Source organism: Macadamia integrifolia, chromosome 6 (genome assembly GCF_013358625.1).
Source record: "Macadamia integrifolia cultivar HAES 741 chromosome 6, SCU_Mint_v3, whole genome shotgun sequence".
In the NCBI taxonomy this organism is placed as follows: domain Eukaryota; kingdom Viridiplantae; phylum Streptophyta; class Magnoliopsida; order Proteales; family Proteaceae; genus Macadamia; species Macadamia integrifolia.
The window spans coordinates 28,808,298-28,826,454 of NC_056562.1; the positions used below are offsets into that span (position 1 = coordinate 28,808,298).

At 38.0% G+C, this 18,157-nt stretch overlaps 1 protein-coding gene across 1 annotated transcript; it reads right to left on the minus strand.

The window, feature by feature from the left end:
- Positions 1–6,242: 6,242 nt before the first annotated feature.
- On the minus strand, positions 6,243–17,085 carry LOC122082432 (ATP-dependent Clp protease ATP-binding subunit CLPT1, chloroplastic-like). Its single transcript, XM_042649989.1, has 6 exons — positions 16,606–17,085; positions 16,490–16,525; positions 16,281–16,390; positions 12,922–13,101; positions 6,785–6,912; positions 6,243–6,528 (listed from the first exon to the last, which is right to left on the minus strand). Exons 1-6 carry the CDS (start codon positions 16,833–16,835, stop codon positions 6,496–6,498), a joined length of 717 nt encoding a protein of 238 aa, XP_042505923.1. The 5' UTR covers positions 16,836–17,085; the 3' UTR covers positions 6,243–6,495.
- Positions 17,086–18,157: the final 1,072 nt, after the last annotated feature.

Consider the following 18,157-nt stretch of genomic DNA (forward strand, 5'->3'; position numbering starts at 1 on the left):
TCATTAAAGTCACCTTCACAAAACTCTAGGCCATTATCGGTTCTCAACCTTTTAATTTGTTTCCCGGTCTGCTTCTCAAGCAAATTCTTCCACTGTTTGAAAGTGAAAAATACTTCATTTTTGTGCTTCAAGAAATAGACCCAAACCTTCCTAGAGAAATCGTCAATGAAAATAAGCAAGTATCTTGCACCAGCCCCCTTTGAAGCAACCCTGGAGGGCCCCCATAGGTCTGAATGAATGTAGTCCAAAGTTCCCTTGGTCCTATGAATAGCAGTACTGAAACTAACTCTTTTCTGCTTCCCAAACACACAATGCTCACAGAACTCCATTGCTCCTGTACTCTGACCACACAACAAGCCCCTTTTACTTAATGATGCCATCCCTCTTTCACTCATATGGCCTAACCTTATGTGCCATAAATTTGTGACATCTGATTCAGACATAGATGATAAAGCTGCTGCAACAGACCCAGTGACTGTAGTACCCTGCAACACATACAAACTGCCAACCTTGATTCCTTTCATCAATAAGAAAACTCCCTTGCTGACCTTCATGACTCCACCTTCAGCTGTATACTTGCACCCATTTGAATCAAGAGTGCCTAAACTGATGAGATTCTTTTTCAAATCAGGGACATGCCTGGCATTGGACAAGGTTCTGACAATGCCATCATACATCTTGATATTGATCGTTCCCATTCCAATAGTCTTATAAGAAGCATTATTTCCCATTAACACAACTTCACCTCGAACTGATTCGTATGTGGAGAACCATTCACGATTGGGACACATATGGTAGGAACAACCAGAGTCAAGAATCCATTCATCCTATGATCTAACTTTATCATCAGTCACCAAAAGCATATCAGACTCACTCTCATCTTCAGCAATATTGGCTTCTGCAGAATCATCTCTTTTCTGTTGATTTTGAGCACCACCACCTGCCTTCTGCTTATTTAAAAGCTTATAGCATTCAGATTTAATATGCCCATTTTTCTTACAGTAATTGCAAGTTAAATTCTTGTGCTTAGATTTTAATCTAGCCTTCTTTTTGTCACCATATGAACCCCTTTCATTCGTTCTCCCTCTAGCTACCAAACCAACACCATCAGATTTATTGGTAGTTGTCAACTCATCATCAATCTTCTGCTTGCTTTGTAGATTCGTTTTGACATCCTCAATAGAGATTGTCTCTCTACCATAAATCATGGTATCCCTAAAGTGCTTATAAGATGGAGGCAGAGAACATAACAATAAGAGGGTCAAATCTTCATCGTCTATTTTAACATCTATCCTTTTCAAATCAGTAACAATAGAATTGAACTCAGATATATGGGATTTAATAGAAGTACCTTCACCCATATGAAGGGTATACAGTTGTTGCTTCAATCTCAACCTATTGGTGAGGGATTTGGTGAGGTAGAGGTTCTCTCACTTCACCCATTACTCTGCAGCCGTTTTCTCTGAGAGAACTTCCTGTAGAACATCATTCGAAAGACACAACTAAATAGCTGAAAGGGCTTTATCATCCAAATCGCTCCAATCATCATCGGACATAGTTGCAGGTTTCTTCGTCTTCCCAAATAGGGTTTTATTCAAACCCTGCTGAGTGAGAACAGCCATCATTCGAACCTGCCATAAACTAAAACTGATGTTGCCGTCAAACCTATCAATATCGTATTTCGTTGAAGCCATGGATCGAAGTAACCAAGAGCTCTGATACCAGTTTGTTAGATCAAACACCAAGAAACACGAATAATGGGAGACAATAGATCCGTACGACACAGAGATTTAACGAGGTTCACACACCAGGGTGGTGTGCTACGTCCTCGGGCGAAGAAGAAGATGATTCACTATGCAGAAGAGAGATTACACCCTAGCAGCGGCGAAGAAGAACTCGCCCTGAAACCCTAGCTTCGTGGAAACCCTAGAATACAATGACTCTCAACAAGCAACAGTACATTATATATATATATACTCCAAATAGCGGTTCGACCCATCGGGTCACGGTCGATCCGGTTGAACCATACCGCGGGGGCGTAGCCCCCGAACCCCCATACGAGATTAGTGATGAGGGCCCAAGCCCTCTGCTTCCATCACAGATCTCAGAAAAATTTCCATTCGGGTCGCCACCAAAATATGTCGGATCGGGTCAATCTTCAAAACGGGTCAAGAATTCAAGACAAACTTAACATTAACTAAACCATACGATGCTGGGATTGACACCTTTGGTTCAAATATCAGGACTGAGCAATCCCGAGAACTATTCTGTTTGACACCTTGAGGGTAATGAATGGAAGACCCGACCCAACCCGACCCGAACCGGATAGCCACACCCACTTCTTTCCGTACATCCTAAAACACTATTTAAAATGTAGAAGGTTGTAGGAGTCTATGGGCATACAATAATAACCCATAGAACCTGGCAGCTGTTTCTCTCTGGTTCAGCTTAAGCCTGGTATTGAGTAAATTTACAGAAGAACCCGACACGGACTCGAGTTAGGGACATTAGGTGGGTCAGCATATTTTAGTAGGTTTGACCCGTCTGCTTGTGTACATAGAAAGGGACATGAGTGTTCTTAAAGCTTTTGAACAATGGACACGGATGGATGAGGACAACATAAATATTTCTATAATTCAAAAATGGATTCAAAAGTCAAAGGTGTTATTGGGCTTTGCTTTGATTTTGCATTTGCTTAGTACAATGTGAAGCAAACCTTGTTAAATGAATGATTCCTTAAACCATGTAAGGAATAAAAATGCAATAGATTTTTTGCTTTATATATATATATATATATATTTTTTTTTTTTTAAATCCACCTCTTATTCTGGTTTTCTGTAATGCCCATTTAGGAAGGGCTTCTGCTATATGTTACAGTCGAATTAAGACTTAAATTTTGTAGGTAGATAAATCTCAAGATTTTTCTTTCTTATATTAAATCGTAAACAAAACATAGTTTTGAATAACTAGAATATGGGAGCATGCACAGTGATGCATGTCATAGGAAGGTATTTCAGTGCCGAATAAGGCTTCAAAATTTGAAATGTTTTTAGTTTAGAGTATTTCTTTTCTATCCAATGGTTGGAATAGTCGTTCACTTGTCCACATGGTACAATGACTATGGAAAAAACTTAGAACCCTTTTTAAAGCACGTAATGGAAGATTCTTTTTGCCGGTTTAATATTACAAATCAATCATATCATAATATGGCAATAATGTCAGCATCAAAATCACAATCACAATGTTGTCATCTATATCATGTCCACCGAATTATCAAAACTTGACTGAATTTCTAAACCTAAGTTATTCATTAATCAATTCTATTTTGGTGCTAAATGTCAATAATCATTGTTGGTAAATGTAAAATGAGAGGAAAAGAACAAGTAGATGAAAGAAAATCTACAAGTTTCATGCACATACAAGCTTGGAAGCCAATCTAAAATAGCTAACTATTGCTTAAATTTTAATCAAGTATAACTTCATTAGATGTCAATATAATGTATTGAAAATATTAATCTACAATGACTTTTCTTCCGTGGGATTGGGACTTCAGATTTAAAAGATATTTGAGAAAAGTAGATTTCCCCTTAATCTACTTTCCCTTAAAATCCAACATCTTGTTGATTTTTGAAGGAGGTTGTCTTCTTATAAGGAGTAACTTTTCTTTTTTTAATATTTAATTAACATTTTTATTTTGTTTCTTTATAAATAAATAATAAATAAAGTTTGAAATGCCAAATTTCAGTCCGAATCGATTGGACCAAGAGAAATCGATCAGAAAAACCAAACCAAACCAAACTCTTAATGTTTCAGCTTTGGTTTGAGTTTTTTAGAAACTGTTGAATTGGGAGATAAATAATAATAATAATAATTGAAGTTGATGTTTCTAATCACAATATAAATTTGAATAATCTATTTTTATGGTTTTTTTTTTTTTTAATCTAATCATCAGTGCCCACTTAGAGTTGGAAAAGTTCATATTAATATTTAGACAACCGGTATGTATTCTTTGACATAATAGAATGAATTAAGACTTTTAAATTTTACTCATGACTAAACTAGATCATCTCCTCTCTATTCGATGATCAGAACAGGCACATTATATGTCCACTTGATAGAATAGGTGTCTTGTGACATTTGAAAATATAACAAACTTTTTTGACAATAATAATTCTCCTCGCCTTTCTGTTGTACATATATAATGTAAAACTTAAAATTAAACAAGACTAAAATTAATAGCAGACCAATAAAAACCCATTACAAGAGAAACCAATAGAAAACTGAAATCGAATTCCGCCGAAACCAAACTTCAATGTAACATTTGTGAAACAAACTTACTTGAAAATTAATCCATGAATATGTAAAGATATAAAAAAACATGTCCAAAAATTTTAGAGAAATTTAGACACCAACAGATATTTTCAATGTTCAAATGGGAACTGAGATGATAGAAGTCCGGATTGGGTCAATGATATCCGCAAATTGTTGAAGGAAACTGACTATGAACAAAGAATGACCAATGACTAAGTTGAGACTGATATATAGTTCCACAGAGCAATTTTTTCTTTTAGTTCCTTAACCCAATTCATTTAGGTAAGTAAGAAGAGTGGACCCCTTTAGGCCTTTCAGTGTCATTGCTCGTGCGGTCAACCCCTAGGGAACATACGAAACTATGTTTTTCTACATTTTAAAGGAAAAGCATTTTTCTTTCTCTGCTTTTTGTGCAGAGAAATTGGTAGAAAATTACAGGATGTTCCCCCAAGATTGAGCAGAAAAAGTTGCTAAACTAAATTAAATTAAGGACCTAAGAGAGATATCATAGAGAGAGAGAGAGAGAGAGAGAGAGAGAGAGAGAGAGATGCACAGCCCACTTTTCTTCCAAATCCCAGATGGGTCAAAAGGGTTCCTAGGACCTATACCAACTTTTTTTCATGCACGAACTCATCAACTTAATAAAGTAGTTTCATTAAAAAAGAAAATTTTAAAAAGTACTTAAAGGTGATTTTGTAAAATCCACCACCAATTGTGTACTTACTTGCACACATACTGATGTTGCGATTGGAAACAATGGTCTATACTTTTATATTTAGTTTTGTAGATGAGTCCGGCGACATCAACCTTACAGATCCGTCCAAGCAAGCGGGCAGATCCATCCAAGCAACTAGTGTTGGCCAAGGACAAGAAGAAGAATATTATTTTTTCAAATCACTTATTTGGCACATATTAAAACACAAAGTATATAACGTTGAGATGTGACTAAATTAGATTTATAAGAATTTGGGTATCCTTCTCTTTAATAACTAGCTTTTAAAAGTGAATTAGACTTGGGTAAACTCGGATAGAACTCACTCTTAAAAGCAGTTCTACCTGAATCCTAATGAAAATTATCAAGATTTAATTGAGGATACACTAATACAAGTTGGCCAAAGCACCTGAGTTGGCCACCACCAGTATGCGCTAGTCAGTCCTTGTATGATCTGGGCAGAAACTTGGCCCAGAAAGCTCGGTTAAGGGTTGGGAAATCCAGGCCAAGGTCAGGCTGGACCGGGTTAGTGTTGAGCTCTCTAGCTGAGTTCAGCCTAGCCTATTTTATTTATGTTACCTTACTGATCTAGAAAATGCCCAGACACAGCAGTGAGTGAAAAGAGTACACTATCCCCACCCACCCTGTGCTGAAGATGATCACATGCACCACCCTCCATTGGCCTACGGTCCCTGAGCCAGCAGGGTAGGGTTCCTTCTCCACTTATATGTCATTCCACGAGCAAATTGTACCGTAAGAAAGGCAAAATAACCACCCCACCCAATGATCCATCTCCTGACCCCTCCTCTTATTGGCTACCATGCTGGTGAAGGGCACACGCATGAAGGCAGCAATCTTTTTCCCTGATTTGACAATTGAGGACAAAGTAAGGAACTCTAAACTAGTAAAATTTCCTAGTTGGGCATTTGTTGACCCTTACGCGGCAGCTTTAGCCTGAGCATGACAATATGGATCCTAAAAAGAGGTCCTTTGGCGTGTGTACCTGCCGTACACCTTCTTTCCCACTGCTGCTACTCATCCCAAGGCTCAACCAGTTGTAGCTTTGATCACCTTCCACGCATAACCTTTTATTACTTGCGTTCCAAGGGGCACACATACATGCTCGACTATATCTTCTGTTTGCATAACAATCAATCTTTCAGTTGATGATAAAATGAGAAATCACTAAACAATATTTTGAACAAGTTTGAAAATGAAATTAGACAGAAACAAAGAAATTCAATTCAATTCTATCAAAATTCCTTCTGACAAGAATTCTAGAATTCAATGATGGTTACAAGGGCACTTGGTAGTGCCTTGGCAAATCAAACATAATCGTATACAGTCGTGCAGAACAACTTTCTTCATACCATACCATACCAAACCAAACCAAACCACAAAGCAGCTGCTGCTCTTTTTGAGAATTCCTGCAAAGAAGCTCTGGGGCAAGTCTCTAGAATCTTCTTGCATCTCTACCGATAGTTCAAAATGATATCCTTGTCCATCTGTGAGTAAACCAATTACATAAATGATAAGATCGACAATGGCATTGAACTAGTAGAAGAATCCAGGCAGGAAATCTCTCATATATGGAGGTGTGGAAGGATGGAATTAGAAGATTTTCTTTTAAAATGTTCGCCTCCTATGTCTGAAGGGTTTATTGGGTGAATTTGAGATTGTCTTTGTGCCATTGGATCCATATAAATTAGTTATCGCCAATCTATACACTAGAGCATATGAGAGAGAGCGCTTAGAACTTACTGACTTAGCGAGCTCTTTAGCTTTCTCATCATCAAAACCAAGAGAAGCCATTATCTTGTGACCTGCTGATTCTTCTTCAGACCATATGCCAAGGAGTAAATGTGTTGTGGTTATTTCACCACTTTCACCTGCATTCAAATAGAAATTAAACAAATAAGAATGGTTGACGTTTTCCACATTGGACATTACAAGCAATGTCATACATGAAATAAGAAACAGCAGCCACAAAACAACACTCAATAGCATACCAGCTTGTTAGGTTGCAGAAGCATTTCATTGGCATTCAAGTGACTACCATAATAATAGTCCAATATCTCGTGGTAGAGTGAAATGGTGGCATAGGTTGGGATAAGGCTAGGTTGTCCAAGTGGTGTACCTCAATCATATCAGGACCAACTGATATTCATGTAATCCTTGACGCCCTCAGACTCCATTTCCTTGTGATATTAGTTTGGTCATTGAAGAGAAACCTCTTTTGGGGAGGGGAGAGGGCCTCAGCTATGCTCACGCTTTCAAGGAGCATTCATCAGAACCAGGTAGAACATTTTGTTCTAACAAATAACTATAAAGGACAAGCTTCAGCTGAGAAGATCCAGAGAATGGAGCACAGATATCAGAATCATTAACGGGGTTCCAATGTAAATAGGGAAATAACTTCACATCTGGGTTGCCATAAACCTACACTAGGTCTAGGTCTTTCTCATGATGCAATTTTCTGGGAAAAAGAAGAAGAAACTACTCTCTTTCAGTTTGCTACCAATAATCTCTGATCGTTGGTAACTGAGAAGGATGTTCTGGTACCCTAGATTTTTTGGATCTTTGACCCTTTTGTTAAGGATATACTGACACTCCTATAATTGGTTTTGATGATAACAAACATATGAAGGTATTTCACAATTTGCCTTCCAGTATTGTTTTGTAGAGACTTCATATCAAAGATTGAATTTGATGAATAAAAGGAAGAAATAAAGTTTGAAGTCATCAAATGAGGTGTATCAAAAAGTTGGTATCAATGCTTGAAGAAAATATCAGAAGAATTCGAACTTCAAGATGTCAAGCCATGAAATTTCAAACAAGAAGAATAGAAGAAGGAGTGCCAAAAGTGGAAGTGAAGATAAAGACTTCAAGATTCAAGTGGAGAAGACATCTAGGATAGACTCAAGGGTATTTTGAGAAATCTTAGAGGTGGTATCGGGAGATGAACCCCTTATGGAAATTGTAGAAAATCGAGTCACGATTCCAACACAACTTGAATCGGGTTAATCTGATGTCAGACTGAAGAGTTATGGCCCAAATACTGACGACTGGTCAGTATGACAGTTGTCTGTCAAAAATAGGACAGAACTGTAGGCGGTCGACCAGCTGGAAGCCCCGGTCGACTGGACCTATCCGAGGCCATAGCCAGTCGATCGGAACCTACCTGGACCATTTGTAACGGCTAGTTTTCTATCTCCAACGGCGCCTTCTGGTCGATTGGCTATCAATGGCGGTCGACCAGTAGATCCAAAACATGACCATTAGAGTTCAATTTACTGCCTAAAAAGCTCTCCTAAGCTCACCTATAAACACCTCTAATGCTACTCATTAATTAACAATTAATCCTAACTTTGGAGGAGCATTATTTAAGCATTAAAAGTGAAAATTGGTCTACACCATCTCTTGAGTTCAAGTTCTGCATTTTACATTCAAGAGGAACTCAAGACCATCTACAAGTCTTCATCTACATCTTCGCATTTGTATTGCAAGAATTAAGAAGACTTCAAAGGTGTATTCTATCATCATTGCATATTTCATTTGCACTACACCGGAGGTAATCCTCTATTATTCCACTTCTCTTATTTCTCTGTTTTTACATTAAGTCTAGACTGTACTTAGGCTATTGTAAAGGATTCTCTTATCCTTAAAAGAGTGTAAGGTGCCTCTCTATCTTAAAGGAGATTGCAAGGTATCTCTCTAACTGTAAAGGGGATTGTACGGATACTCTTATCCATAAAAAATTGTAAAGGTTTTTCTCCCTACCTACTGTACTTAAAGGGAAGAGCTAGTGGAATCATGGTTCAAGGTTTCCACTAATACCGTCGAAATTTCCGATGTTTCCACAGTATTCCAGGACTCCGATACCAAATACCATGTCACTTTTAAAAGCCACTGGTTTCGACCAGTATCGACCAAAATTGCCACAAATTTTCCTCGAAGTATGGAAATTTTCCTCGAAGTATGGAGATTTTCCTCGAAATGTGGGAATTTTCGATTGAACCAAATGGGTCAACCTTTATATAACCTTCTTAAATGAGAAACCAAGCCTTTTTATTTCAAAATTTCAACCCTTTCCCCCTACTCTTCTCTATTAAGTTGAAAACTTGCGAAAACACTTAAGATTTTACCCTTGTGCTATCAAATCTTCATTCTAAGCTTGAATATTGCACATTCATAGCAAATCTACCTAAGGAAGGGAGCTTGGACCAAAAGGTAAATCCCATCTCCCCAAACCTTGCGTGCCATCCTTCGAGAGCACCGGTTCATTTGGATATGGCGGTGGGTATGGACAGTAGGGTGGATCTTTAACTTCATTTGGACAGGGTAGTTCAGGCGGTGGGTCATCTTTTGTTGACAATATCTTTGGATATCCATCCCAACCTTGTATGCCACATCCACATCCTATCACCATGATCTATGACTGAGCCACTCCCTATGCTGGGCTACCTAGCTAATGTTGATGATGCATCTTATAGATGGGCACTGACGAACTACCAAAACAATTTGGCCCAAATCATGTCATGGGACTCGTATGTGGTGCATTCAAAGGAGCAACTATGACATCTGCAGTGGTATGCAGCTCGTGGACTGGAACCGCCTAAACACTCTACTTGGAATTGAGTCACTACTTTCGAGTGTTGAGTAACTGAGTCACTACTGTTGAGTGTTGATAGATAACTGTTGATGATGTAATATGTTTATTTATTTTATTGTCTTATGTTTTGATGTAGATTTTAGACTATATATAGTCATTATGTAGTATAGTTTTAGAATTCAAGTCAACAAATCAGTGTAATAATTATCGAACCTTTGGTTAACCACACAAGTAAGACTTTATGTGTTTTTTTATGAAACTAATGATGTGAATGTGTTCGAAATGTGTAAAATAGGATCTACACAAAAAATCAGACAAAAAAAAAATCATTTGGGGGTCGAAACCTAAGTTTCCACCATACCGAGAAAAATTCCCCGGTATCCTCGAAATTTTCCAAGTTTCGACCGAAATTTCTGTCTCCCCAGGGGTCGAAACCCAATACTGTCAACCTTGAGTGGAATACCTTACAAGAGGATCTTGTAGGGTGTGGACTAGACTCGGATTGAGTCGAACCACTATAAATCTTAGTGTGTGTGATTGTGTTTATTTTATTTATTCCGCAACATTTTATTTACAATCACACTAGGGGATATTATTTTGAAAAGATTAAATTTCCACTAACATAACCCATTCACCCCCCCTCTAGGTTATTTCACCTTTTATTTCATTTTAGGATTTCAGGAACATTCATTCCTTTAGCATCTTGAATGCACCGATAGCAATCTCATGAATTATTAGCATTGCCAAAAATAATGACGACTAAATAAAGGAAAGAAATAGAGAGAACAGCAATAATGTTTTCAAGATGTTATCCTTAAAGGAAGAGAATCCCTTTTTCCCTAGAGATACATTGAAATTCAATCAAACCCAGTCTAGATTAATCTTGTCCTTAAAATGGGTGTCTTCAAATCATCCTTTTTCTATTTTTCCAAATTGGGGAGGAGAGAGGGTAGTGATTTTTTATAAAGAATTAATACTTGATAAAGAGAACACCTGAAGGGTCAAAGACTACAGACATTTATCTGAACTTCCCCTACCTCAAAACAATGCCTTCTCAATCCCCCCAACAGAATGCTACAATGCTAACACACACCTTCTGGTGATAGTGATACCCATTGAGATATAGCACATCTTATTTTGCAGTCTAATATTGAAATCAAGAACCTCTTTTCAAAAATTCTCCTGTTTTTCTCCATCCACATGCTTAATGCAATCTAGAGTTCCAAAACCCAGACATATGTCGCTTTGGCCCAACAAAGTAAATAAATTTCAAATATCAAGGAGCAGTGGCAATTCTGTAAATTCTGAGAAAGTATAGGACCAATTTTTTAGCAAGAAAGGGAGTCAGGGACATGAGACTTTTAAATTTGAAGAAAGGACAAATCTTGAATTTTAAATGCAGACAGGGGTAAGTTAGAAACAAAATTCAAATAGACGGGGTTTTATGAAATAACGAAGAAATTTGACCTTACTCGCAATTATGAGACATTACCTCTCATTGGAACCGAAACCAGCAGTAAACGAGAGATCTCTCTCATGTGATTAATGATTCAACTGAAACTTTGCGTGAAGAATTAGCAACTCATGTCCCTCATGAATGCAGCCAATGGCCACCCAATTCAACCACTGAGAAATCAACATTAACTTTATGAAATTATAGCAGGAAGAAGAAGCAGTCCCAAAGATGTGTCTGGTTCTCAACACTGGGAAGGTCTGATGAATCCAAATTGTGGGGGGGTTCAAATCATCCCTAGGAGCACAACTGTCACACAAATTTCCAGGGCGAAATGAGCAGAATTGATAGAGATTGATCCAAACTATTTGGATTGTGAATCCCACCCAGTACAGAGCAACTCTGAAAGGCTTTAAAGGAACTGAAAGTGTCTGTATCATCTTCAACTTCTGTATCTCCATCGTCAACATCACCAGTATTCCCATCATCAAAGTCCACAGGCTCACATACTAAGAGTTTCTAGCAATATAAAGATTTAAATATGTTTATGTAGGCCAAAATAAGGTTTTCCTGAAGTATCTGAGCTTGATATGGTTGTTTGCCCCACAAAATGGCCAACCAAAACTCTACAAAACTGTTTCAGAGAAATTTTGGTCAGGCCACAATGAGACTGAAACCCAAGTTTTCAAACTATGTGCCTAAGCATCTAGCTTCTTTCTTGTGTCCAAGGCGACGGCACGCATTGTTAATATGGTTGTTTGCATTATGCTTTTATTATATCATATGCTATGTTCATTATATATTGGTTTTCTCATATTAGGTCATTAATAGCACAATTATATCATACAGATCAAATTCTATAACTTGTGAGGCCCATAGTTCCCTATTAAACTGCAGTAATTATGACCTCATAATACTACTTGCCAAAAAGGGGATAAAAAGGATACATAGAAATGAAATGCCAAAGAATAACTGAGGTGAAGGTTTCCGACACGATCCACTAAGGAAGCCTTACCTAAACGGCCCTAGAAATCTGGCGAATCAGAAGGGGCCAAATTTTTTGGACAAGTAGACCCATAGGTCCCCCTGTTCACATGTCCAGTCTCATTCCAAGAGGAGTTTTTCAAGTGGCAAAATAAAGTTCGAAAATTCAGGACTGTGATAGAGCGCACTGGTCCATCGGTTGGGCTCTAAAACAAGCCCATACTTGGCCCATATTTTGGGGCTATTAAAGTCCATCGTGCCAGCATGTTTAAGTCCTCATTCTGCCCAATATAACAGGATATCTGCCAGCAGTTTAAGGAGATAATTTCTATATCTCGAGTAGGCCCCACGGTCAATGCATGAGAAGAATGTGGAGGGATCTGACAGCTTGCATGCTGATCCATTTTGGGATAGTTTTATTCCTTGTGTGTGGGGTTGTTAGCTAAAGTTAGCTTCCAATTTAATTAGATTTGCTTTATGTAATGGGTAGCTTCTAATTTTAGGACTCTTTAGTTTGCTAGCTAATTCGATTGAGATTGGATTCACTTCCTAATTAGTTTCTAAATAGGACAAAGGGACTTTCTTTCGACGCAAGAAAAATGCCCATATTAATGTAATCAATTATTATAAATAAAGAAGAGCTGCTGGATTTAAGCAGCCAAAGATTTTTTTTTTAAAAGAAGTTGAATTAGGCTATGAAATTTGACATTTGGATAAAAAAGACCATGTTCTCTCTATCCATCAGACAGAATTGCCACAACATTTGTCCTTGTAAGCTCAAAATGGTGGGCCCTTTTGGAAGCCTATCCAACATTATACCTACTAATTATCACAAAAATAGCTACCTACCTGATTTCAGCTTCTCATCTACAGCCCAATCAAGGGCCCGTTGAGCTGGTTCAGTGAGTGGAGGATGCTCAGGACTGAAGAAGTACATGTCAGATTTTCCAAGTAAATTTACAGTTTCATCTCGCACCTTGAAAAGTGTAATTCCGTTTGCCCGCAAAAATTTTGCTGCTTGACTGGTTCCTGAAAATAAAAATTTGGAGGATAGGCTCATTGAGTAATCCAAGTGGAAAAGCAAAAGTAAGTTTCAATTAAAAAGAAATTTGTTGATAAAGATCTCAACTATCATCATGAAAGGATTTCAAATTTGAAAAAGGACCGTTAGTTTACACTATAAAATGGAAGAGATTTTCTTTGCACTGTAACCACTGTTTGCATTCCACCATGCTTCTCGATGTTTTGAGCAGTTACAGTTCCCAATTGAAACTGATTTCTTTTTCAGCATACTTCATGCCTTCATGGTGTATCCAGAAACTTCAACGTTTTAGTGAAATAAATTGGAAAGTTGGAATTGATAGCAAAAAGGGTGCAGAGACCTATTATAGGCCTTCGAAATTGAAAACCAACTAAGGTTTTTCCCACAAATAACAAGTAATGAGAATATAGAAAATTTCTAAAACAATTTTGACATTTCTTTTCATAGATGATAGAAGAGATGAGAGTTAAAGCATCTGTCCATGGTAAAGAAAAATCAAGATTTATTCTGAGATTAGTGCTCTCACTCTTCCCTTTCACACAAAAGAATGCTGTCTTGAATCTTCCCTTGTATATGATCAAAATTATCTCAAATAAGGGGTCAACAGCATGAACTCTGTCCCCCCGGCCCCCACTTCACTCTATGCATGGCACATTTTACACAATAAGGCATGAAGTTGTTGGCTAAGATAAGTACAGGGAACAAAGCACAGAAGTATGCTACTACTAGACATTTTATGTTTAACAAGCAAAGCTAAATCCTTCAGTTTTTCTTTGGGCTGTTTTTGGATAGGTTCCGGTCAAAATTAGGAATTTTATATTCTTTTTGATACTTTCTTTTATTTCCTAATTTAACTTAGCCTTATCCCAACTTCTTGTAATTTGGGAAAAACTGACTTGTGTCAAACTTACACTAGCCATCTTTAATTATAATAGATGAGAAAAGAGTATAAGTACAATAATGCTCCTAAGGACAAATCTACCCTTATACCCATATTACACCACAACTAATAGGTGTCAGCTACATGGATCTTCTTTTGCCGATCAACCCTAATGACAGCAACTTTAGGATCCATGCTAGAAGAATTAGCCAAGGATTTTCCATGCCGGCTGCAGATCTGATGCAGCAAACTTCTTTTATCCAGGCTTGGGGCTACTAGCATAAAACACTAGTGAAGTTATTTGTTTCACAGCTATTAGTTTTACTTTAGTTGGGGCTAGCTTAAGTCGTGAAAGATCGGAAGGCTAACAAATTCCTCTGCTTCAATAGAACTGTTAGAAATTCTGAAAATAAGTTTGTTATGATAAATGGGAAGTGTGAGACCAAGTAAGAGAAACTCTCTCTCAAAAGAGGGGGGGAAGATCTCAACAGTTAAATTTTAAAAAGTCAAATACAGTAAGCCGAGTGATGAATATATCATAAATTATATCTAAACCAAAATTTTGCAAGAACATGAAACTCAATTCCCCTGAAGTTGGAGACAATAGAAGACCACAAAGAAGAGGGGGGGGGGGGAGAACAAAGAGGCCAAAGATCTTATCCCCAGGCCATTTTCAGTTTGAGTTGAGACCTAGATCTTTTGTCCTTATTTATAATTATGAAAAGTTTATATTATAAATAAACATGTTGCCCTAACGGTTAGACTAATCTAGTCTAGCCATACGGACGGCCTTTTCTTCTTTTTTTCTCTTCTTCCTTTCTTCTATGTTGCATTGATCATTACCGGTTCTTATTTTGTCACAAAGGACTTTCTTGAGATCCTGTTAAAGGGGTGTGTAATCTGAACCTAGGGTTCATCCTATCTACCCCCACTAAATCCTTTTCTCTTTATAAGTAAAATATATCAGATTTTAATTTCACATAAACTCCCACTCAAAAAATATAATATTAAAGTTTTAGATTTTACGTCTAACCCCCTTCCTTTTGTATATGCACCGAGACAACCAAGGTGATGCCTGGCCATTGTCTTGGGTTGCCTTGTCGTAGTGACAACAATGCAGTTTAGTGTTAGTCTAATAAGAGGTTTGAAATTTACAAGTTATCTTTAAGAGAAAACACATACAGTGATGAGGTGACTCGACATCAGAATTATTCTTCACTTGTCAAAATTAGCTCCAAATGAATAATATATCTTAGGGAGGATAAGAGGGCCCCACAGTAAGCTGGCTTGAAATTACAATCCTCCCATGTTGCCCACTAAAAGAAGGGAGAAAAATATAACAGTGAAAATCATCAATTTGGTGATCTAAAGAAGTCCAACGCAAACTGAAGATAATTTTTTCCAAACCATCAATTTTCCAATCATCTAATCCTATATAAATCTTGTAACATTCCCGAAAACAGCTTCCTTTTGTTTAATTTCATTTTTTCTCCTTTCACAAATAACTATGGAACTAGCAAGAAAAGAGAAAGAAAACAAATAAAAGAACTAATTCACAGAACAATTGCAATCCAAAGTATTGAAGAACTCAATCCCCATGTGAATCCTAGAAACTCGGGAGATAGGATATCCCCTATATAATGAAAGACCCCATAATTTCCAGCTTGGCTTGCTGAAACCCAGGGAGTCCATGGACCAACGCATCAAGTAAAAGAAATATCCACGAGGGATGCAAGCGTTTGAACCTAGTTGACAAGATAACAGGTCTATAAGGCCATCCATTCTTATCATCCATCAAGTCAAAATCACAGAGTCTGCTAGGTCCCAAAAGAAATAACGAGTCCCCCTCAAATCTCAAATGCCGGATCCCTCAAGAAGGAACCAATCTCAGGCTGAAAAGGAATGACTAATCTCTGCCCAAAACAAGCCCTCAGTTCTAGGATGAAGGATTATTCTACCCATAGCTAGCAAAAGCGAAATTAATGGCTGAAAGCATTTGACGACATTAATGCTGTGAACAGGAAATAAATGACTCTTAAAACCCGTTTACATAGTATAGCAGAAATATTATTCATAAAGAAGCATTCAAAAAGAAAAGAGGAAAATTCACTTCTAACAGGTGCAGGACTTTAGATGACAAAAAATGTATAACTAAGGCGAGAAGTAGAAGCATGAGAAGTAAAAAAATTATGATTGGAATAAAGTGATTTCGAATAGTGGTTCACGGACACAAATTTTTAAACTTGTGGGGAAGAAAAAAAATCTTCGATAAGGATAAATATTAACCTTCAACCAAGATCCCCATGAGAAGAGCTTCAGTCCCAGTGTTGGGGTACTTAAGCTTCCTGGCTTCCAATTCTGCCATTGCAAAAGACTTAATCGCCCTTGCTGACCATCTTCACCACCATCCCAGCATAAAAGTTATAAATGAAACATGTCCAGATACAAATTCTAATCCAGAATGGAAAGAATTAAAACGATTCAATTGAACTTACTGGGGAATCTTCTCAGAGGAAGCTCTCTCTGGTTTCCTACCAAAAAATAAAATTAATAATAATAATCAATAGTTAGCTCCACAGAGAAATTGAAATAGAGCGTGATTGGAACTTACGCAGTCGGAAGACTAAACAAAACTGTCGCAACGGCGGCTGGAGGCTGCCGAAAGAGAGGCCTCAAACGCGAGGAACGAAACGATAGTAGCGGATTGCCAACCAAAGAATTCACCAACACGTTCTGTTTGAGATTCAAAGGGAAAGACAGAGAAGACTGGCTAGGTTTTCTACAATCGAATTGGGAAGAGGCTGTCGAAATCGGTAATGCGGAGAGCGTTCGTGCGGCCATTATCAGAAACCCTAGCTATTACTCGTGTGCAGATTCAAGCTCTCGAGAAATGATGAGATTGCTTTTGAGAGAAGGAGGAAGAAGAGCCGTAGCTCCGCTAGCTTTGTAGTCTCTGTGTTTCCATGGCTTGGCTTTTTCTTGATTCGTTCTCTCCTTTTCCTCTGCGTCCTACCACCGAGCCTGCAATTGAGATTTGTTACGGACTTACGGGCCGTGGGCCTGTGACTGTGAGCCTGGGAGTTTGGCTTTCAAACTGGAATACTGGATAGCGCACGTTGCAGGCGGCGTTTCTGAAATCGGATCTCCCTAGCCGAAGCGGGTTATATGGATCGGATTCGGCCATCAGATCCAGACCAGCCGATGCGGTTACTAAGAAATAAGAATTAGGTTGTGTTTGGTAATGTTCCAGAAAAACGTTTCTGAAGTTTTTTTAATTCTATAGGAATGGAAAAGCTGGATAAAGCGTTTGGTGCATTTATGGTGTGTTTCATTCTTTTTTTAATAAAAAGTGAAAAAAAAAAAAAGAAGATAGAAACGAGAAATAACAGAAAGAAAAAACGCAATTACTGTTTCTATGTTCAAAAAAAAAAAAATTTTTTTTTTTTTTTGACATAGGAACTGAAATTTCCATTTTTGACACGACACGTCGTTTCTGGAACAGAAACGTTACCAAACGCAGCCTCAATGCAGAACCAGATCCTCTCTAGTGAGCATCCGACATGCTTGGGGGTGCATACCCAGTGCTACCAACTAACCAGCTGATTAATGTGTGCTAAGCACATTTGCTGCCACTCAAGTCGACAAAGAGCAATTAAGAAACAAAGGAGAGGGACTAATGTCGCACACAATAGACATGCTGTTATTGATACCATGGGAAGCAAAATGATCAACAACCATATTACATTCTCTTAAAAGAGTGCTAAAAATTAAAAAGTCATGTAAAGAAAAGTGGAGGCCAAATTTTAGCAATCTTTGATATTATTAGAGATCTGCCAAGGGTAAGCAGTTGTGCGCTAAACACACTGGCACATTGAAGAAGATCTATGTCGATCAATGCTTATAGGACACTTGGCCTATGTATCAAAAAAAATAAAAAAAGATTTGAAAGAAGAGCCAAACTATGGAAAAGGGAGGGACAAGGGAGTTCCCTGGAGACGGGGAGAAAAAGGAGTTGGGGGGATACATGGCTAGGTACTAGGGCAGGCAAGGGAAGTTGCAAATGGGCATGGGTATTGGGTAGTTGTATGGGCAGGGCAAGGGCAAGGGCATGGGCAAGGGCAGAGAAAGTTTCCCTTCATCAAAGTTTCCCTTCACCCCATAGT